General features: G+C 45.5%; 1 protein-coding gene across 2 annotated transcripts in view; it reads right to left on the bottom strand.

Annotated features, from left to right (window-relative positions):
* DPY19L1 (dpy-19 like C-mannosyltransferase 1) overlaps nucleotides 1–27,443 on the bottom strand; it is a 259,028-nt gene that overhangs the window by 210,332 nt on the left and 21,253 nt on the right. For both annotated transcript variants that reach the window (XR_011314012.1, XM_069730266.1), the window contains exon 2: nucleotides 10,437–10,461. Coding sequence is in view for 1 of the 2 variants with exons in the window: in XM_069730266.1 (XP_069586367.1) it covers nucleotides 10,437–10,461 (25 nt within the window). In the remaining variant the exon portion in view is untranslated. The remainder of the gene's footprint in view (nucleotides 1–10,436; nucleotides 10,462–27,443) is intronic.

The raw sequence follows: 27,443 nt of genomic DNA, 5'->3' as shown, positions 1-27,443 counted from the left end.
CCTCAATTCATGGGCAGTTATTTTGCATCTTTTTTGCCCAACAGGCTTCTTGCGACCCTGTTGGCTATTTGCCATGAAATACTTGATTCTTCTGTGATCAAGCTTCAAAAGTTTGGCAATTTCAAGACGAATGCATCCCTCTGCAAGACATCTCACAATTTTGGACTTTTCAGAGCCTGTCAAATCTCTCTTCTGACCCATTTTGCCAAAGGAAAGGAAGCTGCCTAATAATTAAGCACATCTTATATAGGGTGTTGATGTCATTAGACAACACCCCTCCTCATTACAGAGATGCACATCACCTCATTTACTTAATTGGTAATTTGCTCTCTAGCCTGAACAGCTTGGAGTAGGACAACATGTATAAAAAGTATCATGTGACCAAAATACAACTTGCCTAATAATTCTGCACACGGTGTATAGAAGAAGGGGACAAGGGCACCAGTCCCTGCAGGTACCCCCTAAACAAAACATCCCACTGCATGGCTCCTGTATGAAACTGCACCAACCGGACCGCTGGGATGCAGGAGGTTAGTGACCCCAAATGGGACATAGCCTTCCTGAGGGACATAGTTGGATTGTTTGATGCTTTCAATACTTGCTGCCGAAGGTTAACTAATTTATCAGGCAACAGAAGACACTCCTGTCTCTCCGAGTCCAGAATGAGCCCGAAGAACTGATGCACCCTTAAGGGCTCTAGTAGAAATTTTTAATGCTCAGTAGCCACCCCAAGTGCTCCAGAGTGGCCATTATCCTCTTTAATTAAGCTGAGCAATGATCCGCTGACCTGCCTAAAATAAAAAAAATCATCCAGGTAGGGAATAATCAAAACATTTATTTTATGCAGGTGGGCCATGACCTCGGGGAGAGCTCCAACTTGGAAATGCCTAACTGAGCCCCTTATGACTACAGCCACCCTGAGGAACTGCACGTGATAGTACGCATCTTTAAGATCCAACACCGTCATAAAACAGTTTTTAAAGATTATCTTTATTGCTGATCCAATAGATTCCATTTTGAAGGGGCGTACTAACAAGAACCCATTTAGAGCTCTAAGGTTGATGACCATCCTGAAAGAGCCATCCGGCTTTCGAATCACAAATAGGGGGAGTAAAATTCCTTTCCCCTTTCTGGCCCAAGAACCCCCACCAGGACTGCTTTACACCATAGTTGCAGGATCTCAGCCTCCAGGGCTCCCCGTTCCGAAGGGAATAACCAGGTAGGGGTTATCATGAACCTGTACAGTGGGATAGAAGAAAACTCTAATTTCAGCCCTGATGATATCAGGCTATGAACCCAGTCACTATTAGTAATATTTGATCAGGTCGGCAGTCATTGGGGTGGGTTTTTTACACTCTCATGAGGAGCCCCAAAACATGAACACAGTAACTTTTGTTTTCCTCTCATCCCATCCCATTTGGCTCGGTCCCTGGAAGGATTCCTGCTACTGAACCTACTCCTACTGAAGGGACGCCTGTAGGAAGGAGCCGACAGATTGGAGAATTTCTTTATATCATCCCCTGCCTTCTACAGAAGCTCATCCAGGAGCTGTCAAAAGAGGTAATCACATGGAATAAAACACAGTCTAGACCTGGTCTGAATGTCACCAGGCCAGCACTTCAGCCATAATGTTCTCCGAGACGCATTTGAGAGGTCCGCTGCTTTAGCAGCCATCTTGACTGAGTCTGCAAAGGCATCTGACAAGAACGCCACGGTACCCTCAATCACTGGTAAGGTGTTTAGAATAGATTCCCGCAAGGCTCCTTCTTTTAATTGAGTCTTTAGCTGATCTAGTCAGAACATCATTGACCTGGCCATACATATAGATGCCACAGCTTGCCTCAGGGATCCTGCTGACATTTTCCATGCTCCCTTAAGAAACGTGTCCGCCTCCTTATTCGGAGGGTGTTTTAGGGTCCCCAGGTCCTCAAAGGGCAATGAGGATTTTTTTTTATGCTTGGACCATTGACGCATTGAGTTTTGGGGCCTTATCACAAGTGCTTGCAACTGGGTCCTGAAAGGGGTATTTCCTCTTAAACGTTGCTGGAAGGGAGTCCCTCTTCTCCGGTCTCTTCCACTCCTAGTGCACAAGAGAATGGATTTTATTGTTTAAGGGGAAGGACCTGCGCTTCCTTTGGTCTAGCCACCGCCCAAAAAACATGACGTCCTGAACAGAATGCTCAGGCTTAGACTCTAATATTCCCATAGTGCTTCTGACCGCCTTCACTAATTTATCCACCCGGTCTATGGGGAAACAGAAGCGGACAGAGTCATCATGTGAAAAAGAGGATGCTAAAAGAGATGATCCGGAAGAGTCCTCATCCCCAATAAAGTCAATAGAGGAGTCTGACTCCGGGATCTTAGTCCTCCGTCCTTCATGGACTCCCTCACTTCCGCCCTAATAATTTCTTCTAGGTTTGTGGCAAAGTTAGGTGTCTCCTCAGCTACCATCTGTTGGACACAGGACTGACAATCTTTTTGGACAGGGGTCCGGCAAGGGGGACCTGCAAAGGGCACACTCCTAATGTCTCAACTTCCCTGCATACTTCTTTCTCTGGCAGGATCAGGAGAAATAAGGGGAAGACTACATCACAGAGTGAACTTTCATGAAGATCACTTACCAGTGCAGCAAATGAATAGGTACCGAATTACGAGGGGGGCACATCTCAGCTGACGCTGCTGACTCGTCCACTCTGGAGGAGCTCCTGCAGTTGGACCTTTCAGTAGAATCCTGACTTTTTTGCTTGCCTGGCTATCTCCCGTATTCTCACGGGTCTTTCGCCGGGCTGCACGGGGCTTCTGAATGAGCTGCTGATGTTGCTGCTATGAAGGGTGTGCCTGCTCCTGCTACTCGCATGACTCCATCCTTCTTGAATCAGGATTGGGCCTAGAAGCATTGAAGTTTGTGCATGTGCCCTTTTAAACCACTGGACACGCTGCCCTGGATATTCGGGTCAGCAGGTAGGTACCTGCGCCTCTTCCTCCCCCAGATCACAGCCACACCCCCGGAAGTGATGTGACCACCCAATCGCCCCGCCTTCCTGCAGGCCCATGACCAGGCCACCGGCCCGTAATGGACCTCGGTGTCGCCCTCCCTGATCCCGGCTGCAGCCTGTCGACCCCGGGCGCACAACTGCAGCGCACACCGGATGCGTCATCCGCCCGTGACGACCATGAAAACTGGATACTGGAATGCGCCCCTAGCCCCTGCCCACAAAGTGGCATCATGCAACACGCCCCCGGACATCCCCAAACGTGTCACCGGAGTCCCTGGACACACCCCAATCCTGGGCCACACGCCTCAGGTGGTGCCACACCGGAGACCACACAGTTACTGCAGGGGAATACTCGCCTTCTTCTGGCGCTGACCATCTGGAGCTGGTAGTCCTCCCCGGACACAGCTCCACTCACTGTTGTGCGGGCCTCCCTGGACCCACCGCGGCGCTTCCAGTGACCCCACACTTGTCGAGGAAGGGGACCCCCGCTGCCTGAACCGACCGGCCGGGCCTGGGACCCATTGAATCTTCCACAGGTTTGTCTGATAAGGATAACGTTCCCTGTCATGGTGCTGTCATAGGAGACAGAATAAAATAAAACCACCTTACATATACGCAAGAAGTCACTATCTCATAGATGTTCAAGTTGCATGTTGACTGTTAGTGAAATGCTCTATTCACTGCAGAGTTGTATGCCGCCATCTGCGGCCTGTCCAAAAGAAATTGGAGCCGATTTACTACATTTTATTAACTTTTGCCATCATAAAAATGCAGTCCAGCCTGCAGGCACCATGTTATAGAGCAGGGGGGAGCAGAGTGGACGAATATATATTTCTGTGAGAAAAAATTCAGTATAATCTGTGTTGTAACTATTGTTTGGCACAAATTAAGTCAGACTTCTGACACACATCGTTTAGTAAATCAGCCCTAATAAACGTGAGAGTGTTGATCATGCAAGCCGATTGCCTTCCTTCTAACGTGCATTTCAGAAATCTATTTTCAGGATTGGTTGGGGTTCTAAAGGTAAAAAACCCAAGCAATTAACAAGCTATTACCTATCTGGACTACCTGTCAAGCTGGAATAATTCTTTCAGGACTGAACTAGGACATGGCCACTTAACCCCTTCATGACCCAGCCTATTTTGACCTTAAAGACCTTGCCGTTTTTTGCAATTCTGACCAGTGTCCCTTTATGAGGTAATAACTCAGGAACGCTTCAACGGATCCTAGCGGTTCTGAGATTGTTTTTTCGTGACATATTGGGCTTCATGTTAGTGGTAAATTTAGGTCAATAAATTCTGCATTTATTTGTGATAAACACGGAAATTTGGCGAAAATTTTGAAAATTTCGCAATTTTCACATTTTGAATTTTTATTCTGTTAAACCAGAGAGATATGTGACACAAAATAGTTAATAAATAACATTTCCCACATGTTTACTTTACATCAGCACAATTTTGGAAACAAAATTTTTTTTTGTTAGGAAGTTATAAGGGTTAAAATTCGACCAGCGATTTGTCATTTTTACAACGAAATTTACAAAACCATTTTTTTTAGGGACCACCTCACATTTGAAGTCAGTTTGAGGGGTCTATATGGCTGAAAATACCCAAAAGTGACACCATTCTAAAAACTGCACCCCTCAAGGTACTCAAAACCACATTCAAGAAGTTTATTAACCCTTCAGGTGCTTCACAGCAGCAGAAGCAACATGGAAGGAAAAAATGAACATTTAACTTTTTAGTCACAAAAATTATCTTTTAGCAACAATTTTTTTATTTTCCCAATGGTAAAAGGAGAAACTGAACCACGAACGTTGTTGTCCAATTTGTCCTGAGTACGCTGATACCTCATATGTGGGGGTAAACCACTGTTTTGGCGCACGGCAGGGCTTGGAAGGGAAGGAGCGCCATTTGACTTTTTGAATCAAAAATTGGCTCCACTCTTTAGCGGACACCATGTCACGTTTGGAGAGCCCCCGTGTGCCTAAAAATTGGAGCTCCCCCACAAGTGACCCCATTTTGGAAACTAGACGCCCCAAGGAACTTATCTAGATGCATAGTGAGCACTTTGAACCCCCAGGTGCTTCACAAATTGATCCGTAAAAATGAAAAAGTACTTTTTTTTCACAAAAAAATTCTTTTAGCCTCAATTTTTTCATTTTCACATGGGCAACAGGATAAAATGGATCCTAAAATGTGTTGGGCAATTTCTCCTGAGTACACCAATACCTCATATGTGGGGGTAAACCACTGTTTGGGCACATGGTAAGGCTCGGAAGGGAAGGAGCGCCATTTGACTTTTTGAATGAAAAATTATTTCCATCGTTAGCGGACACCATGTCGCGTTTGGATAGCTCCTGTGTGCCTAAACATTGGCGCTCCCCCACAAGTGACCCCATTTTGGAAACTAGACCCCCCAAGGAACTAATTTAGATGCCTAGTGAGCACTTTAAACCCTCAGGTGCTTCACAAATTGATCTGTAAAAATGAAAAAGTAATTTTTTTTCACAAAAAAATTCTTTTCGCCTCAATTTTCTCATTTTCACATGGGCAGTAGGATAAAATGGATCATAAAATTTGTTGGGCAATTTCTCCCGAGTACGCCGATACCTCATATGTGGGGGTAAACCACTGTTTGGGCACTCGGCAGGGCTCGGAAGAGAAGGCGTGCCATTTGACTTTTTGAATGGAAAATTAGCTCCAATTGTTAGCGGACACCATGTCGCGTTTGGAGAGCCCCTGTGTGCCTAAACATTGGAGCTCCCCCACAAGTGACCCCATTTTGGAAACTAGACCCCCCAAGGAACTTATCTAGATGCATATTGAGCACTTTAAACCCCCAGGTGCTTCACAGAAGTTTATAACGCAGAGCCATGAAAATAAAAAATAATTTTTCTTTCCTCAAAAATGATTTTTTAGCCTGGAATTTCCTATTTTGCCAAGGATAATAGGAGAAATTGGACCCCAAATATTGTTGTCCAGTTTGTCCTGAGTACGCTGATACCCCATATGTGGGGGTAAACCACTGTTTGGGCGCACGGCAGGGCTCGGAAGGGATGGCACGCCATTTGGCTTTTTAAATGGAAAATTAGCTCCAATCATTAGCGGACACCATGTCACGTTTGGAGAGCCCCTGTGTGCCTAAACATTGGAGATCCCCCAGAAATGACACCATTTTAGAAACTAGACCCCCAAAGGAACTAATCTAGATGTGTGGTGAGGACTTTGAACCCCCAAGTGCTTCACAGAAGTTTATAACGCAGAGCCATGAAAATAAAAAAAAAAATTATTTTCTCAAAAATGATCTTTTAGCCTGCAATTTTTTATTTTCCCAAGGGTAACAGGAGAAATTGACCCCAAAAGTTGTTGTCCAGTTTCTCCTGAGTACGCTGATACCCCATATGTGGGGGTAAATCACTGTTTGGGCACATGCCGGGGCTCGGAAGTGAAGTAGTGACGTTTTGAAATGCAGACTTTGATGGAATGCTCTGTGGGCGTCACGTTGCGTTTGCAGAGCCCCTGATGTGGCTTAACAGTAGAAACCCCCCACAAGTGACCCCATTTTGGAAACTAGACCCCCAAAGGAACTTATCTAGATGTGTGGTGAGCACTTTGAACCCCCAAGTGCTTCATAGAAGTTTATAATGCAGAGCCGTGAAAATAATAAATACGTTTTCTTTCCTCAAAAATAATTATTTAGCCCAGAATTTTTTAATTTTCCCAAGGGTAACAGGAGAAATTTGACCCCAATATTTGTTGTCCAGTTTCTCCTGAGTACGGTGATACCCCATATGTGGGGGTAAACTACTGTTTGGGCACATGCCGGGGCTTGGAATTGAAGTAGTGACGTTTTGAAATGCAGACTTTGATGGAATGCTCTGCGGGCGTCACGTTGCGTTTGCAGAGCCCCTGATGTGCCTAAACAGTAGAAACCCCCCACAAGTGACCCCATTTTGGAAACTAGACCCTGAAAGGAACTTATCTAGATGTGTGGTGAGCACTTTGAACCCCCAAGTGCTTCATAGAAGTTTATAATGCAGAGCCGTGAAAATAATAAATACGTTTTCTTTCCTCAAAAATAATTATTTAGCCCAGAATTTTTTATTTTCCCAAGGGTTACAGGAGAAATTGGACCCCAAAAGTTGTTGTCCAGTTTCTCCTGAGTACGCTGATACCCCATATGTGGGGGTAAACCACTGTTTGGGCACACGTCGGGGCTCAGAAGGGAAGTAGTGACTTTTGAAATGCAGACTTTGATGGAATGGTCTGCGGGTGTCACGTTGCGTTTACAGAGCCCCTGGTGTGCCTAAACAGTAGAAACCCCCCACAAGTGACCCCATTTTAGAAACTAGACCCCCCAAGGAACTTATCTAGATATGTGGTGAGCACTTTGAACCCCCAAGTGCTTCACAGACGTTTACAACGCAGAGCCGTGAAAATAAAAAATCATTTTTCTTTCCTCAAAAATTATGTTTTAGCAAGCATTTTTTTAGATTCACAAGGGTAACAGGAGAAATTGGACCCCAGTAATTGTTGCGCAGTTTGTCCTGAGTATGCTGGTACCCCATATGTGGGGGTAAACCACTGTTTGGGCACACGTCAGGGCTCGGAAGTGAGGGAGCACCATTTGACTTTTTGAATACGAGATTGGCTGGAATCAATGGTGGCGCCATGTTGCGTTTGGAGACCCCTGATGTGCCTAAACAGTGGTAACCCCTCAATTCTACCTCCAACACTAACCCCAACACACCCCTAACCCTAATCCCAACTGTAGCCATAATCCTAATCACAACCCTAACCCCAACACACCCCTAACCACAACACTAACCCCAACACACCCCTAACCCTAACCACAACCCTAATTCCAACCCTAACCCTAAGGCTATGTGCCCACGTTGCGGATTCGTGTGAGATATTTCCGCACCATTTTTGAAAAATCTGCGGGTAAAAGGCACTGTGTTTTACCTGCGGATTTTCCGCGGATTTCCAGTGTTTTTTGTGCGGATTTCACCTGCGGATTCCTATTGAGGAACAGGTGTAAAACGCTGCGGAATCCGCACAAAGAATTGACATGCTGCGGAAAATACAACGCAGCGTTCCCGCGTGGTATTTTCCGCACCATGGGCACAGCGGATTTGGTTTTTCATATGTTTACATGGTACTGTAAACCTGATGGAACACTGCTGCGAATCCGCAGCGGCCAATCCGCAGCCAAATCAGCACCGTGTGCACATAGCCTAATTCTAAAGGTATGTGCACACGCTGCGGAAAACGCTGCGGATCCGCAGCAGTTTCCCATGAGTGTACAGTTCAATGTAAACCTATGGGAAACAAAAATCGCTGTGCCCATGCTGCGGAAAAACTGCACGGAAACGCAGCGGTTTACATTCCGCAGCATGTCACTTCTTTGTGCGGATTCCGCAGCGGTTTTACAACTGCTCCAATAGAAAATCGCAATTGTAAAACCGCAGTGAAATGCGCAGAAAAAAACGCGGTAAATCCGCCATAAATCCGCAGCGGTTTAGCACTACGGATTTATCAAATCCGCAGCGGAAAAATCCGCAGAGGACCAGAATACGTGTGCACATTCCTAACCCTAACCCTAACCCTAACCCTAACCCTACCCCTAACCCTACCCCTAGCCCTACCCCTAGCCCTAACCCTACCCCTAACCCTAACCCTACCCCTAACCCTACCCCTAACCCTACCCCTAACCCTACCCCTAGCCCTACCCCTAACCCTACCCCTAACCCTAACCCTAACCCTAACCCTATTCTAACAGTGGAAAAAAAAAAAATTCTTTATTTTTTTATTGTCCCTACCTATGGGGGTGACAAAGGGGTGGGGGTAATTTATTATTTTTTTTATTTTGATCACTGAGATAGATTATATCTCAGTGATCAAAATGCACTTTGGAACGAATCTGCCGGCCGGCAGATTCGGCGGGCGCACTGCGCATGCGCCCGCCATTTTGGAAGATGGCGGCGCCCGGGAGAAGACGGACGGGACCACGGCTGGATCGGTAAGTATGATAGGGTGGGGGGGGACCACGGGGGGGGGGATCGGAGCACGGGGGGAGGAATCGGAGCGCGGGAGGGGTGGAACGGAGCGCGGGGGGCGTGGAACGGAGCACGGGGGGACTGGAATGGAGCACGGGGGGGTGGAACGGAGCACGGGGGGGGGGTGGATCGGAGTGCAGGGGGGGTGATTGGAGCACGGGGGGGTGATTGGAGCACGGGGGGAGCGGGCACGAGCACGGGGGGGAGCGGAGCACTGGACGGAGGGGAGCCGGAGCAGTGTACCGGCCAGATCGGGGGGGTGGGGGGGCGATCGGAGGGGTGGGGTGGGGGCACACTAGTATTTCCAGCCATGGCCGATGATATTTCAGCATCGGCCATGGCTGGATTGTAATATTTCACCCGTTATAATGGGTGAAATATTACAAATCGCTCTGATTGGCAGTTTCACTTTCAACAGCCAATCAGAGCGATCGTAGCCACGAGGGGGTGAAGCCACCCCCCCTGGGCTAAACTACCACTCCCCCTGTCCCTGCAGATCGGGTGAAATGGGAGTTAACCCTTTCACCCGATCTGCAGGGACGCGATCTTTCCATGACGCCGCATAGGCGTCATGGGTCGGAATGGCACCGACTTTCATGACGCCTACGTGGCGTCATGGGTCGGGAAGGGGTTAAGGACCATTCCTGAGAACCTTTAGCTTTCTTTGGAGTCATTTTCCTGCTAGTGAATAAGGCTTGCTCAGTTCAATCAGTGCCACCAATAGTTTTGAACATTGAGAGAGCAGTGAACATGCACAGCCTCCAAATTCAGTCCGTGGCAGAATGTCTGGGGGTACAGGAGTAGGGTGTCTGTAATCACCTAACTGGAGTGGGTTCAGAGGCTGAAAATCCCAGCTGTCAAATGTTTGATTTGTCTGGTGTATATCACATAAATAGCTGAGATGAGAAAATATCAAAAAGAGAAACTGTCAACTAGTGAAAGTACCAATTTTTGTTTTTATTATTCCTGCTGTTCCTCCAATTACTCAGGTTTTTTTTGTTTTTTTTTAATCTGCCACATGAGTAGAGATAAATTGGTATTTGTATGCAGTGCAATTTTGTATGGCCTTTACCAAGGGGGTATAGTCCCTGGATTCTCAGGGGTGTGTCTTTAGGCCAACATGAGTTTATACCCTGTAAGCACCACCTCTGTTGGAAAAGACCCCCCAAAAATTAGTACTACATAAAAAGTTCTATATCTAATATATATATCATATATAATATGGCGAATTTAAAAAAAAACCTTTAAAAACAGAATATTTAGGAGTGCAGCAGGAATAGAATAAAAGCACAAGCCAGCCTCTTTTGACCTGGTGATGAGTCCTGTATAAGAGTATTACAAGATATTATACAGTTTTTCTTACAAAAAAATACACTTACCAGTGCAAAATCCCTACGAAAGCAGCTGAAAGAGAAGCAGAGACACGTTAAGTTTTCTAGTAGGCAATTTAAATTCAGTAAGAACACAAAGTATTTCTAATTTAACTGATATAACAAGCTATGTAACAAGGCTGAAGGTCATCTCCTAATACAGCTAGCTGTTGGAAGCGAAGACTAGAATGCCCACTGAGCCTGGCGTTGTACAGAATGAACCAAGAAAGTTGTCATGGAGGAAAGTGGGGACATAAGAATTACTTAGCTGTGACACAGGAGGGGAAGCCGTGGAATAGCAGAAATTCACGCATTCCCCGGCCACGGTTTTTATGGATCTGTGACAGCTCATTTACACATGACGGTTTTCAGTCCTGAGCTAAAATTGCAGGATTTTTGCTTGAACCAAGGCATTTTACAGAAAGCAGTGATATGTGACGAGAATCTGTTCCCACATGGTCCTTCATACAACTGGCTCCATATATAATGGAATATCAATAAAAAGGTTACCATTTTGTTTCTATATTGATTGTTTGCCACTTTGGTAGAATATTTTTTTTTTTTAGATATATCATGAATACCTTTTAATTTTATCATTGCATTATTATAGTGGGATGCATGTCAAGCGCATATTACTTTTTATTTTTTTTTCTAATTCATGGGGAAACCCTACAAAAAAAATCACCGATATCTCCTACGATCACCACTTTCACACAAGTTTGGTAATTTAGAGAACAGTTGTGGTGCACTGCACCCACGCATTGAGCCAAACTTCCCCTACCTGCGAGTTGGTATGTAATTCTTTGAAGTTTCAGCTGGGGATTGCTCTGAGAATGTTGGAAAACCAAACAATCAGGGGGTTTGGTAAATAATTCCCATGTGTAGCTCTTAAGGCCCCGTCACACTTAGCGACGCTAAAGCGATCCCGACAACGATACGACCTGTCAGGGATCGTTGCTGCGTCGCTATGTGGTCGCTGGTGAGATGTCAAACTGTGAGATCTCCCCAACGACGCGCAGCAGCGATGCGGCGACCCATAGCGACCTGTACAACGATGTCACATGGCAGCTATTTCATGACGATTAACAGACCTCAATGAGGGACGTCCTGTCATGAGGTCGTTGGTAAGGTGTCAAACACAGCGATGTGTGCTACCCAGCGGGACCTCAACGATCAAAAAAAGGTCCAGGCCATTCCGACACGACCAGCGATCTCACAGCAGGGGCCTGGTCGCTGCTATGTGTCACACATAGCGAGATCGCTACTGAGGTCGCTGTTGCGTCACAAAACTTGTGACTCAGCAGCGATCTCGCTAGCGATCTCGCTTTGTGTGACGGGGGCTTTAGGCCGGGTTCACATTAGCGTTTCTGTGCGCAGTGTATGATCCGCATGTGTCATGCGTATATATCTTTAACATTGTGTACGCAGGAACATGTTTTTGAATGCATTCGCATGCAGATGCGTACGCATGCGTTGTTTGGCAGTGTCCGGTGAACACAACATGTTGCATTTTTTGAGGTGTCAAATATTGTACAATCGTCTGCATGCGGACGATTGCATCAAAAACAACATTATTGTCTATGGGAACGCATTGGTACGCAAAGACATGTGTATGCATGTGTTCGGTATACATGCACACTTTAGACCAGTGTTCCCCAAGTCCGGTCCTCAAGAGCCACCAACAGGTCATGTTTTTAGGATTTCCTTAGTATTGCACAGGTGATAATTGCATCACCTGCACAGGCAAGCATTCAATGACCTGTGCAATACTAAGGAAATCGTCAAAACATGACCTGTTGGTGGCTCTTGAAGACCGGAGTTGGGGAACACTGCTTTAGACTGTGCATGTCCAGAAAATGATGTCACTGCCTCCACCATGCACATAAACACAAACACATGCCAAAACGCATTTAAACGCATGCATACGACGCATTTTTGTTTTGTCATGAGCAAGATGATGGGCAGGCGTAAGCATGCTTTTGCATGAGTTTTGGCATGCGTTTGTGCATGCAGATGATATGCTGCGGCACAGAAACGCTAATGTGAACCTAGCCTTACATCATATTTTGAAACTACTGAAAAACTGACCACCGTGAGGACATACGATTAGTTTACTTCACAAAATTAAAAGTATATTGATAAGTATTTAGATTTTTTTTCTTTTAAAGATAATTTATCATGTTTTCTTCACATGAATCTCCTATTGAAAGGCAATCATGATCTATTGGATTTCAATGAGCTCATATATTGTTTTTGCATAAAGTCTGTATAGTATCTGCTACTGACGCTATTCCTCAAGCTTAGAAGTTACCTGTCGTCAAATTAGTGTCCAGACATGGACAGCGTGAGGCCTGCAGGCCACATCCAACTCTATGGTTGTTCCTGTCTGGCCCAAAGACCGAGACAGCCGAAGGGTTTCAAATAGTGGCCCACAGACAGCACCATGCGGTCACCCTCCTCCATCAGCAACCTGATTTCACCACTATCTGCATTCTAAAGATGTATGTGTGGTCTCATACTGCATATGGGGAGGCTGTGTATGGTCTCCTAGTGCATATAGGGGTGTATGGGGGGACTCTAATGTACATAGGTGTGGGCTCCCACTGTATACAGGGGTTGGTTGCATGTGGGAGCTAATACTGTATTTAGGAGAGACTGTGTGGGGTTTCATATTCTATATCGGGGACTGTGTAAGGGGGATCATTCTTAGATAAGGGGCTGCGAGAATCATAATACTGTGTTTGGGAGAGCTGTGGGATCATCATAATGTGTGAGAGGGCTGTGTGGACAGCATACTGTGTATGGAAGGGCTGTGAAGAACATCATACTGTGTGGGTGGCTATGGGGGCCATCATACGGTCTACAGAAGGCTGTGAGGACCATGGTGTGGGTGGCTGTGAGAACCTTCATATCATGTAATAACCATCATACCGTGTGGGGGTGCTGTCAGCACCATTTATATCACTGTGTTTAGGGAGGGCTATGAGAACCATCACATCATTGTGTCTGTGGGGAGCTTCACATTGAGTGTGGGAGGGCTATGGGTCCAACATACTGCATGCAGGAGGGGCTGTGGGGCCATCATACTGTGTGGGGGGTTGTGAGAACATCAAAATGTGTGGGGCAAGCAGTTGATCAAAAGACAGAATAGCAGTAGAATGATTTATAAACTTTATTTTAAAAAAAATGGTAAATTATTTGGTTTTGATTAGCTGTTTCTGGCAAGATCCATATTACAATCAGCCTTACTGCAACATAAATTACTGTAGAATTAGCAGTGAAACAGAATACTTACAGGAATTCTTCTCAATATTAAGTGATACAATTAATATTAACGTAAAATAATTAATATGTCAATATCAATATTGAGCATAACTAATTTCAGCCTAATGGTTTAGATCTCAACAACCGTCACTGTCTCTCATGTAGCTCCTTGGGAAAATCAGTGGTCCACCTACCCCTGGTCTTTGGGAAACAGATCTGTGTATCTTTCATATATCATGCATTTGCTATAGTTAGTGTGGCTTTAAAGCCAGTGTCCTATTAGATTACTAATTCCCGCATTTGTTTGAGGGTTTTGTTTTTATTAAATTCATCTTATATTAATAATTACCTGACAAATTTATTTTCCAGGTGAGTATGATTTCAGAAATATATATCTTATTTATTTCTCATTCTATGGTGCTGTGTAAAGTCTTGTTTTTTTCACCCCGAGCTAAAGTTTTTAATAACACCATTTTGGGGTAAATGTGACATTTTGACTTCTTTCTATTGCATTTTTTTTGTGGGAATGTTAAAAAAATATGTTCCTGTGCTGAGAAAATCTTATCAATGTTCCCCTCCTAGGTGCTGTGTAACGTCTCACCTAAGGGTACCGTCACACTATACGATTTACCTACGATCACGACCAGCGATATGACCTGGCCGTGATCGTAGGTAAATCGTAGTGTGGTCGCTGGGGAGCTGTCACACAGACAGCTCTCGAGCGACCAACGATGCCGAGGTCCCCGGGTAAGGCCCCTTCACATTAAGCGACGCTGCAGCGATTCCGACAACGATCCGGATTGCTGCAGCGTCGCTGTTTGGTCGCTGGAGAGCTGTCACACAGACCGCTCTCCAGCGACCAACGATGCCGGTAACCAGGGTAAACATCGGGTAACTAAGCGCAGGGCCGCGCTTAGTAACCCGATGTTTACCCTGGTTACCATCCTAAAAGTAAAAAAAAAAAACACTACATACTTACCTAACGCTGTCTGTCCTCCAGCGCTGTGCTCTGCACTCCTCCTGTACTGTCTGTGTGAGCACAGCGGCCGGAAAGCAGAGCGGTGACGTCACCGCTTTGCTTTCCGGCTGACCGACGCTCACAGCCAGTACAGGAGGAGTGCAGAGCACAGCGCTGGAGGACAGACAGCGTTAGGTAAGTATGTAGTGTTTTTTTTTTTTACTTTTAGAATGGTAACCAGGGTAAACATCGGGTTACTAAGCACGGCCCTGCGCTTAGTTACCCGATGTTTACCCTGGTTACCAGTGAAGACATCGCTGGATCGGTGTCACACACGCCGATCCAGCGATGTCCACGGGAGATCCAGCGACGAAATAAAGTTCTGGACTTTCTTCAGCGACCAACGATCTCCCAGCAGGGGCCTGATCGTTGGTCGCTGTCACACATAACGATTTTATTAACGATATCGTTGCTACGTCACAAAAAGCAACGATATTGTTAACAATATCGTTATGTGTGAAGGTACCTTAACCAGGGTAAACATCGGGTTACTAAGCGCAGGGCCGCGCTTAGTAACCAGATGTTTACCCTGGTTACAAGTGTAAAACTAAAAAAAAAAAAAACAGCACATACTTACATTCTGGTGTCCGTCAGGTCCATTGCCGTCTCTGCTTCCCGCACTCAGTGACTGCCGGCCGTAAAGTGAAAGCACACGTCACCGCTGTGCTCTGCTTTCACTTTACGGCCGGCAGTCACAGTGCGGGAAGCAGACGGCAAGGGACCTGACGGACACCGGAATGTAAGTATGTGCTGTTTTTTGTTTTTTTATTAGTTTTACGCTTGTAACCAGGGTAAACATCGGGTTACTAAGCGCGGCCCTGCGCTTAGTAACCCGATGTTTACCCTGGTTACAAGCGATGTCACACACACACCGATCTAGCGATGACAGCGGGAGATCCAGCGACGAAAGAAAGTTCTAAACGATCTGCTACGACGTACGATTCTCAGCAGGATCCCTGATCGCTGCTGCGTGTCAGACACAGCGATATCGTAACGATATCGCTGGAACATCACGAATCGTACCGTCGTAGCGATCGAAATGGCACTGTGTGACGGTACCCTAACAGGAACATGGTCTGATCAAAGCACAGCTCCTGGGTAGGGGAGGAAGCAAAACAGCATACAGAGAGAACAGCAGGGGATCAAAGCCGATTCTTTCTGTGAGGGAAGAAGGGTCCCCATTGATTACTATGGGGTTCAGGTTCAAGTTCTGGCACCCAAACCGAACCTTGGACTAAGGTTCAGTCGAACCAAACAAACCCGAACTTCCATGGGTCAGCTCATTCCTAATTACAGTATCTTAGTAGAGGAAAATATATTTTTTAATACATACAACTGTGGAACTTATTTTTATTCCAAGATCTATTTACTTTGTTGATGAGAAAATCCATTTAAGGAATCAGTGATTTACTTAACTTATAATCATTGTATGATATAAACAAGTATCAAGACCACATCCCACCTGCAATCTCACTGTTTACTCCCTGTGACAAGCTAATCAGCGCGTAGGTAGTGGTATCAGCATGAGGATCAATTACTTTGTCATGTCTTGAATCATACTCCAATTAAAAAGCAGGAGCATCCTATGAGTCATGGAGTCTTATGGGCCAAATTATAGTGCTATTTATAACGCTCCCATTTCTTCCCGTCCAAAAAAGAGAACATGAGAATGTATTGTTTTATTTATGGAATTCTGTTTCTTCTTGCACACAATCACCTCTCGTATCACCTTCTGTACAATTTTGCAGCTGGTCACCATTCCACAGTTCACCACCACTGTACTGACAGCAGTTTATTAACGTCATTCAGACTATTAGCATGTGTTCCATTTTACAGAAAGCATTCGATCACTGCACTATACTATAAAATCAGCTCATCTGCTGTCAGCGGAGATATGGAAATGTTTACGTGACGCAAGAGAAAACAAAAGACGAAGGACAGAACTGTATTACCTTGACAGCACTCCGTAAATACACAATTTGTGCAGACAACGGTTTTTGTATAATTTGTCCTTGCAGATTAACCCAATAGAAAGAGATATTCCATGAAACTGTACATAAAGTACATGGTATGGGAAAGGAAACTGCAATTTATACCATGTAATCATACACTTTATACGTGTCTCAAGCCTGGCATCCAGGTTGTAGATAAGACCCCGATGTAACCTGAAAGGTAAGAAAAACAAGATAGATTATACTCACCCAGGGGCGGTCCCGGTTCGGATCCGATGGGCGTCGCAGGTCTGGGTCCTCCTATCTTCATGCGATGACGTCCTCTTCCTTGCTTCTGTCGTGGCTCCTGCGCAGGCGTAACGATTTGCCCTGTTGAGGGCAGCGTAAAGTACTGCAGTGCGCAGGCGCCGAGCCTCTCTGACCTTTCCCGGCACCTGCACACTGCAGTACTTCGCTCTACCCTTAACAGGGCAGAGAATTGCACAGGAGCCGCGACATCGTGTGAAGATGGGAGGTGCCAGACCTGGACCTGCAACGCTCATCAGAACCGGACCGCCCCTGGGTGAGCAAAATCTAACTTGTTTTCAATCTTTCAGGTTACATCGGCAGTGGCCGCAGCTTATATGCGAAAAACGAGGTGACCGATTCCCTTTAGTTAATGGTATGTTCAGGGACTTAACAAGAATTAAACTGGAAAATCGGCAAGGAGATAAAACAATGGGTGGCCTTGCAGTCCCAAATTTGTGGGTTTATTACATGGCAGCTCAGCTATAGCACATTCGTGGGCGGGATGACCCTGGAGGAAGAGTTTAACGTCTACTACCTCAAACATATATTAAATTATTAAGCATTGGAAGCTCACAAATTTAAGATACCCTCTTGTAGAACCCCAACTATGCTGTTAATATACAAACCTTGGGTGGCTGTAAAGAAACTACAGGGTATACAAGAAATTTCACAATGTACATCACTGTGGAAAATGCAATGGCTCCCTAATCTGTATAATTTGGATGGGTTTAGGTCCAGGACCTTTCCGAATATTGACATTTTATCCTTTGAAATGGACTATGGACTTGCTTTGATAACACTCGCTTTTTCAACTATCTAAAGTTTATTCTGGTTAAATATTCAAAACAGACAAATTAAAAAAAAAAAACAACAGGAAGAAAAATACATGACACTAGCAGAAGTATCACAGCCTCTTCAATCTGTTGATCTGTTGGGATGCCACAAGTCAAACAGACTACCTAAAGGTACCGTCACACTAGACGATATCGCTAGCGATCCGTGACATTGCAGCGTCCTGGCTAGCGATATCGTCCAGTGTGACAGGCAGCAGCGATCAGGCCCCTGCTGTGCTGTCGCTGGTCGGGGAAGAAAGTCCAGAACTTTGTTTCGTCGCTGGATCTCCCGCTGACATCGCTGAATCGGCGTGTGTGACACCGATTCAGCGATGTCTTCGCTAGTAACCAGGGTAAACATCGGGTTACTAAGCGCAGGGCCGCGCTTAGTAACCCGATGTTTACCCTGGTTACCATCGTTAAAGTAAAAAAAACAACCGCTACATACTTACCTACCGCTGTCTGTCCTCGGCGCTGTGCTTCTCTGCTCTGGCTGTGAGCACAGCGGTCGGAAAGCAGAGCGGTGACGTCACCGCTCTGCTTTCCGGCTGCCCGGCGCTCACAGCCAGAGCAGAGAAGCACAGCGCCGGGGACAGACAGCGGTAGGTAAGTATGTAGCGTTTGTTTTTTTACTTTTAGGATGGTAACCAGGGTAAACATCGGGTTACTAAGCGCGGCCCTGCGCTTAGTAACCCGATGTTTACCCTGGTTACCGGGGACCTCGGGATCGTTGGTCGCTGGAGAGCGGTCTGTGTGACAGCTCTCCAGCGACCAAACAGCGACGCTGCAGCGATCCGGATCGTTGTCGGTATCGCTGCAGCGTCGCTTAGTGTGACGGTACCTTTACTGGAACTTTGATAAGGATGGTGTGTCTGTAGGACAGGCCACCATTTAAGAAGCTTTGGTGGATAAGGAAAAAGAAACCAATGGACTCAGATCAAGAATGTGCAACAGAAACAAGTATCCAATGGGTGTAACACAGCAGATCTTATTCTGTTAAGAATAATTGTGGGAATTGTAGGAAGACCACCCCTCCTTCACTAGTAAAACATATTGACAGGACGTCATTATTGAACACCAATTATTATCAGTTCGGAGGGGTTAACTCCAAGCACCTCCACCAAACAGATGACGAGGGTAGCGATGCACCGGAGATGACAGTACACTGTACTATAGTTGCCTTGAACAGTACTGGAATCACTCCCCTATTCACTTGTATGGGAGAAAGCTTGCAGCACCATTCACTGTCACTGCATAATCTACTGAACTGTGCCATTTCCGATGCACTGACTCCTTCCCCCAGACCTCCATTTTAGGATGCCCTTGGTAACAGTCTTAAGCCTCTCACCTAGCTAAATCAGATCTCATACTTTGCATGGATGGAGGACAATGTCTGGAAACATTATGTTGGCAAAATGACATTCTTGTTTGACTTTTATCATAAGTCATATGGCAAGGCTTGTTAAAAGGGTCGATATTGACGTTTAGGATCCCTGGTTACAATAGGCGAGCTAGAGTTCAAGTTCTCTTCCTCTCTGAAGAGACAATTTGCATGGTAACTGTGAGCATTAGTGTATCTCTTGACTTGACATTTGTAAACTGAAAACAAATGCTGGGATGTCACAGGCTAGGATATATCATCTTTCTTATGACTAGCCATAACCCTAAGCTCAACAACTTCTTTAATAAGTTCCTTCTTTTTCAAACAGTTCTGGATAATGTTCGATTGGTGAAGTACATGACAATCATACTGGCAAAAATAACAATGGTCAAGGCTAAAAGAAACTATTGAACAATTCCTCATGTCTAGGGGTAAGACTACCGTATTTTTCAGACTATAAGATGCACTTTTTTCCCAAAAATTTTTGGGAGGAAAATGGTGGTGCATCTTATACTCCGGGTGTACTTACCAGGAGTCTCATCCCAGGTTGGTGCGCGGCAGTTTCAGAGATGCTCGGTGGTGCGGGGGCTCCGCTGACATTTTGTGAAAGCCCTTAGCCCCTGCACTTCCACTGCTGTAATGTGGAGGCCTCCAGTAAGATGGCCACCGGCGGCGGCCCATGTGCAGATTGAGATCTCAGGAGACGAGATGTCAGTGCTGAGATTTCATTCTGCGCATGCGCCACTGCCGGCCATTTTCCTGGAGGCCACCACATTACAACAATGGAAGTGCGGGAGCTCCGGGCTTTCACAAAATGTTGGCAGAGCCCCCACACCACCGAGCATCTCCGAAACTGCCACACACCAGCCCAGGATGGATGTGGGGGCTCCGGGCTTTCACAAAATGTTGGTGGAGCCCCCACACCACCAAACCTACCGCACCAGCCTGGGATGAGTCAGATCATCGCCAGACCACCAAATACCTCCTGTGACCTCGTTCCACCAGTGCTCCCGATCACACCCTACCCCCCTAGTAAGCTGAATTCGGACTGTAAGGCTGCCGTCACACTAGCAGTATTTGGTCAGTATTTTACATCAGTATTTGTAAGCCAAAACCAGGAGTGGAACAATTAGAGGAAAATTATAACAGAAACATATGCACCACTTCTGCATTTATCACCCACTCCTGGTTTTGGCTTATAAATACTGATGTAAAATACTGACCAAATACTGCTAGTGTGACGGCAGCCTAAGACGGATCCCCATTTGATGCATTAATTTTTTTCCCCTATTTCCTTCTGAAAATTTGGGATGCGTTTTATAGTCCGAAAAATACTGTAATCCAATAAGTGCCAAGCTATTCATTTTAGAGCCTTGTCACCACTTTTCCCACTAATGGACTAGTTTGGAGTAATGCCAGATTATATGCAGAAGATTTGGTTGAATTTGGTTGATAGACTGTGCACCTATTGCAAATAATTGATTATAGTAGGTATAATTTGAAAATGTAACAATAAAGACCCTTATCAAATAAACTAAATTGTGGCCCGATTCCAACGCATTGGGTATTCTAGAATATGTATTTATGTATGTATATAGCAGCCACATAGTATATAGCACAGGCCACGTAGTATACAGGAGCCATGTAGTATATAGCAGACAAATACTACGTGGCCTGTGCTATATACTATGTGGCTGCTATGTACATACATATTGCAGAACACCCGATGCGTTAATACAGGCCACGCGATGTATAACAGTGGCCACGCAGTATATAACACAGCCACGTACTATATAACACAGCCCACGCAGTATATAGCAGCCACGCAGTATATAGCACAGGCGACGTAGTATATAACATAGGCCACGCAGTATATAACACTGGCCACGTAATATATAGCAAAGCCCACGCAGTATATAGCAGCCACGTAGTATATAACACTGCCCACGCAGTATATAGCAGCCACATAGTATATAACACTGCCCACGCAGTATATAACAGTGGCCACGTAGTATATAGCACGCGGTATAGAACATAGCTCACGTAGTATATAGCACTGCCCACGTAGTATATAACACTGCCCACATAGTATATAACACTGCCTATGTAGTATATAGCAGCCACGCGGTATCTAGCACAGCCCACGCAGTATACAGCAGTGTGGGCACCATATCCCTGTTAAAAAAAATAATTAAAATAAAAAATAGTTATATACTCACCCCTGGGATCCAGCGAAGCTCCGGCGATACGCGCACGGCTGCCGTCATCTTCCGTTCACAGGATGCATTGCGAAATTACTCAGATGACTTAGCGGTCTCGTGAGACTGCTAAGTCTTCTGGGTAATTTCGCAATGCATCTCCGAGAACAGAAGATGGCGGCAGGTGCGAGCGGCTCGGCGAACTACGGAGGGTGAGAATAGCAGGTTTTTTGTTTTTTTATTATTTTTAACATTACATTTTTTTACTATTGATGCCGCATAGGCAGCATCAATAGTAAAAAGTTGGGGACACACAGGGTTAATAGCAGCGGTTATGGAGTGCATTACCCCCGACATAACGCGGTCCATTACCGCCGACATTAACCCTGTGTGAGCGGTGACTGGAGGGGAGTATGCAGGCGCCGGGCACTGACTGCAGGGAGTAAAGGTACCGTCACATTAAGCGACGCTGCAGCGATCTAGACAACGATGTCGATCGCTGCAGCGTCGCTGTTTGGTCGCTGGAGAGCTGTCACACAGACAGCTCTCCAGCGACCATCGATCCCGAAGTCCCCGGGTAACCAGGGTAAACATCGGGTTACTAAGTGCAGGCCCACGCTTAGTAACCCGATGTTTACCCTGGTTACCATTGTAAAAGTTAAAAAAAAAAAACACTACATACTTACATTCCGGTGTCTGGTCACGTCCCTCGCCTTCAGCTTCCCGCACTGACTGAGCGCCGGCCGTAAAGCACAGCGGTGACGTCACCGCTGTGCTTTGCTTTACGGCCGGCCGGCGCTCAGTCAGTGCAGGAAGCTGAAGGCGAGGGACGTGACCAGACACCGGAATGTAAGTATGTATTGTTTTTTTTTTACTTTTACAATGGTAACTAGGGTAAACATCGGGTTACTAAGCACGGCCCCGCGCTTAGTAACCCGATGTTTACCCTGGTTACCAGTGAAGTCATCGCTGAATCGGCATCAAACACGCCGATTCAGCGATGTCAGCGGGTGATCCAGCGACAAAATAAAGTTCTGGACTTTCCCATGCGACCAACGATCTCCCAGCAGAGGCCTGATCGTTGGTCGCTGTCACGCATAACGATTTCGTTAACAATATCGTTGCTACGCCACAAAAAGCAACGATATTGTTAACGATATCGTTATGTGTGACAGTACCTTAAGGAGCGGCCATTTTCTTCCAGACTCTGCCTGTCGCTCATTGGTCGTGGCTGTTTTGCCGCGACCAATCAGCGACTTGGATTTCCATGACAGACAGAGGCCGCGACCAATGAACATCCGTGACAGACAGACAGACGGAAGTGACCCTTAGACAATTATATAGTAGATGGCTGAGCATCTATGCACTTAATCAAAACGAGGCCTAGGTTTCCATATTTCCTTCCCTTTCCTTTAACAAAGAAGAGGGAAAAACTTTACTAATCTGTCTGTACAACAATGATTTCACGTCAGTGGTAGAATAATGTTATTCAGTACGATCTACGGCTACAATGAAGATGATCACTGCCTATTTGAAAGAATGCTAATAATTGTAAGGCCACACATACGGTACATATTTGACATTGTCATAGCATTCACTATCTCTATATGCTGATGTAAACCTGGTATAGATGACAAGGAGCTTCGGAAGAACCCAAGGTTTCTTATCCTCTACAAAGCTAATCGGATTCTATGGTTGGTGACAGATTGGCAGAACTATTTCATAATTTATTATCTAGCAATGACACCACAATTCCAACTGTCAAATACAGGTCCTTCTCAAAAAATTAGCATATAGTGTTAAATTTCATTATTTACCATAATGTAACGATTACAATTAAACTTTCATATATTATAGATTCATTATCCACCAACTGAAATTTGTCAGGTCTTTTATTGTTTTAATACTGATGATTTTGGCATACAACTCCTGATAACCCAAAAAACCTGTCTCAATAAATTAGCATATTTCACCCATCCAATCAAATAAAAGTGTTTTTTAATAACAAACAAAAAAACCATCAAATAATAATGTTCAGTTATGCACTCAATACTTGGTCGGGAATCCTTTGGCAGAAATGACTGCTTCAATGCGGCGTGGCATGGAGGCAATCAGCCTGTGACACTGCTGAGATGTTATGGAGGCCCAGGATGCTTCAATAGCGGCCTTAAGCTCATCCAGAGTGTTGGGTCTTGCGTCTCTCAACTTTCTCTTCACAATATCCCACAGATTCTCTATGGGGTTCAGGTCAGGAGAGTTGGCAGGCCAATTGAGCACAGTAATACCATGGTTAGTAAACCATTTACCAGTGGTTTTGGCACTGTGAGCAGGTGCCAGGTCGTGCTGAAAAATGAAATCTTCATCTCCATAAAGCATTTCAGCTGATGGAAGCATGAAGTGCTCCAAAATCTCCTGATAGCTAGCTGCATTGACCCTGCCCTTGATGAAACACAGTGGACCAACACCAGCAGCTGACATGGCACCCCACACCATCACTGACTGTGGGTAATTGACACTGGACTTCAGGCATTTTGGCATTTCCTTCTCCCCAGTCTTCCTCCAGACTCTGGCACCTTGATTTCCGAATGACATGCAAAATTTGCTTTCATCAGAAAAAAGTACTTGGGACCACTTAGCAACAGTCCAGTGCTGCTTCTCTGTAGCTCAAAAGTGGCTTTACCTGGGGAATGCGGCACCTGTAGCCCATTTCCTGCACACGCCTGTGCACGGTGGCTCTGGATGTTTCCACACCAGACTCAGTCCACTGCTTCCTCAGGTTCCCCAAGGTCTGGAATCGGTCCTTCTCCACAATCTTCCTCAGGGTCCGGTCTCCTCTTCTCGTTGTACAGCGTTTTCTGCCACATTGTTTCCTTCCAACAGACTTACCATTGAGGTGCCTTGATACAGCACTCTGGGAACAGCCTATTTGTTGAGAAATTTCTTTCTGGGTCTTACCCTCTTGCTTGAGGGTGTCAATGATGGCCTTCTTGACATCTGTCAGGTCGCTAGTCTTAAGGTACCGTCACACTTAGCGACGCTGCAGCGATACCGACAACGATCCGGATCGCTGCAGCGTCGCTGTTTGGTCGCTGGAGAGCTGCAACACAGACAGCTCTCCAGCGACCAACGATCCCGAGGTCCCCGGTAACCAGGGTAAACATCGGGTAACTAAGCGCAGGGCCGCGCTTAGTAACCCGATGTTTACCCTGGTTACCAGCGTAAAAAAACAAACACTACATACTTACATTCAGCTGTCTGTCCCTTGCCGTCTGGTTCCTGCACTGACTGCTGGCCGTAAAGTGAAAGTGAAAGCACAGCACAGCGGTGAGTCACACAGCGGTGACTCACCGCTGTGGCTGTGCTCTGCTTTCACTTTACGGCCAGCAGTCAGTGCAGGAACCAGACGGCAAGGGACAGACAGCTGAATGTAAGTATGTACTGTTTGTTTTTTTACGCTGGTAACCAGGGTAAACATCGGGTTACTAAGCGCGGCCCTGCGCTTAGTTACCCGATGTTTACCCTGGTTACCAGTGAAGACATCGCTGAATCGGTGTCACACACACCGATTCAGCGATGTCTGCGGGGAGTCCAGCGACGAAATAAAGTTCTGGACTTTCTTCCCCGACCAGCGACAGCACAGCAGGATCCTGATCGCTGCTGCCTGTCACACTGGACGATATCGCTAGCGAGGACGCTGCAACGTCACGGATCGCTAGCGATATCGTCTAGTGTGACGGTACCTTTACCCATGATGGGGGTTTTGAGTAATGAACCAGGCAGGGAGTTTATAAAAGCCTCAGGTATCTTTTGCATGTGTTTAGAGTTAATTAGTTGATTCAGAAGATTAGGGTAATAGGTCGTTTAGAGAACCTTTTCTTGATATGCTAATTTATTGAGACAGGTTTTTTGGGTTATCAGGAGTTGTATGCCAAAATCATCAGTATTAAAACAATAAAAGACCTGACAAATTTCAGTTGGTGGATAATGAATCTATAATATATGAAAGTTTAATTGTAATCATTACATTATGGTAAATAATGAAATTTAACACTATATGCTAATTTTTTGAGAAGGACCTGTATAATAATACAACTGTAAACCAAGAAAGAATCCTGTCTAGAACTGCAGAAACAGATGGCACAGATGGAGGAAAGCAGATGGACAATGAGCCTATGGTAAATTAAAAATAACAACAATTAGAAAGCACTGTGTTGCTGTCCAGACATTAACATAATCAGCCTTTTTGACAAGTCGTCTTCTAGAAAGTGAGCATCGCATGCCTTAAGCCTCTTGTGACCACCAAAGCGTGCCTGTCATTTCAAATAACTTTTCAGTACAGGCTGTCATGTATGTACATAAGAAATAACACTATTTCTGGACATAGCGAGATGCGCTTCCTGCATTTTTCGGCTACCATTTCCCTCTGCAGGATTTATCTTTATTTTGTGGTTGAACATAAAGAATACCTTATCTTCTGTTTCCTTGTAGATCATGTTTATTAATCAGAATAGTAAGAATTACATTCTACGGATGCAGTATTCAGCAATATATCTGTGAATCCAGCACTGGGATGAAATAAAACGCTTGCAGCAGAATAGTTGTCACGGCATTTCTTTAGGATATCTCGGGGCTTGGGACTCCTTCCCTATCCATAAAGTTAGGGGTGCTCTATTACTGCACCCTGGACTACTTTTAATGTAAAAGATGCCGGGGTCACGTGCCTTCCTGAGTTCCTAAATCAGCCCTTATCTGTCCTCTCCCCCACCCAGGAAATTGGGGAGTTGTAGTGCATAAGAATACAAAACCCAGATTAATAAGGAAAGATGTACTGCGATAAATGAAAAATAACAATCATACAAATATGCAAAGACAAACTACAGAGTGCAACACCAAAACGTAAAGGAAGGAAAAATCAAATAGGAGAGGATGAGTATATGCACACAGACAAATCACCAAGCAAGTCTTTACAACAACACTTTAAACGCCTCCTAAAGCAACCAACACCTCCAACTCCAGAACCAGGTATTACCCTGTTACAACTAGGGGCGCTGTTTGTGCTCCCCAGAATGTGTACAGAGGCGCATGAAGACCATAGGTGTGCATGGCAGTCACAGGTGTAGCTGTGATTGCAATGTGAGGTAGTGACTCGTGTCACTGGTAGGGGTCGCTGTGTGTTCTCCCCAGGTTATGCATGGAGACGGACGAAGTCCATAGGTGTGCATGGGAGTCACGGATTTCCCGGTCTGGGTTTTCCATGTGGCTGAACGCCACAGGTTTGTGTGTAAAAAGCCCTGCAGTAAGGGGTATGGGTGTGTCAGTTGCAACATCAGTGTCAGTCTGGTGTGTGCTATTGTAGATTGTAAGCTCTCACGAGCAGGGTCGTCTTATTTTGCTTTAATTATTGTATTGTTAACGTTGTTACTTATGACTTTTGTGTTTGAAACTGTTAAACTGTAAAGCGCTGCGGAATATGTTGGCGCTATATAAATAAAGATTATTATTATTTATTATTATTAGTGTGCAGAGCAGAGGACTGCAGAGTGCTGGCTGAGTGCATGGAGGCACAGGTCAGTGGAGAAGGCATCCAGGGCAGCTGAATAGCCTGGTACTCGCAGCGTATACAGCAATGCAAGTCGTCCATGGTACTCGGTCGGATGAGGACAGTCCTGTGCGGAGGTGGATGTCCTGTGCTCGAAAGATGACTGGCATGGGTAATGATTGCAATCAGGTGGATATGTTGCCCGGCTGCTATCCGGAGGATATCCTGGGCTGTGTACGGCTGTGTGAGTAAAGAGACCGTGATACAGTGATGCAGGACACCCGCGGGAACTAGTAAGAGGAGGGCTGGCATGTGTAGTGTCTGCGACATGTAAAGCGGTGTTTGGGGACTTTAATATGGTGTGCGGTCACCCCACGAATACTGGACAAGGAGAGGTCGGCATGTTTAGGGACTGCAATCTAAAAGACATATGATATGTAGTGCTATGAACTGGTGTGAACTGAACAGTGATAAGATAAACTGAAGTTATATGCATTTGTGTGAATTGGACTTTAATGCTATGAGGAAACACATTAAAAGAGA

Source organism: Ranitomeya imitator, chromosome 6, assembly GCF_032444005.1.
Source record: "Ranitomeya imitator isolate aRanImi1 chromosome 6, aRanImi1.pri, whole genome shotgun sequence".
NCBI lineage: Eukaryota > Metazoa > Chordata > Amphibia > Anura > Dendrobatidae > Ranitomeya > Ranitomeya imitator.
Note: the sequence above shows the minus strand (reverse complement) of the source record. Positions and strands in the feature narration are given on the sequence as shown.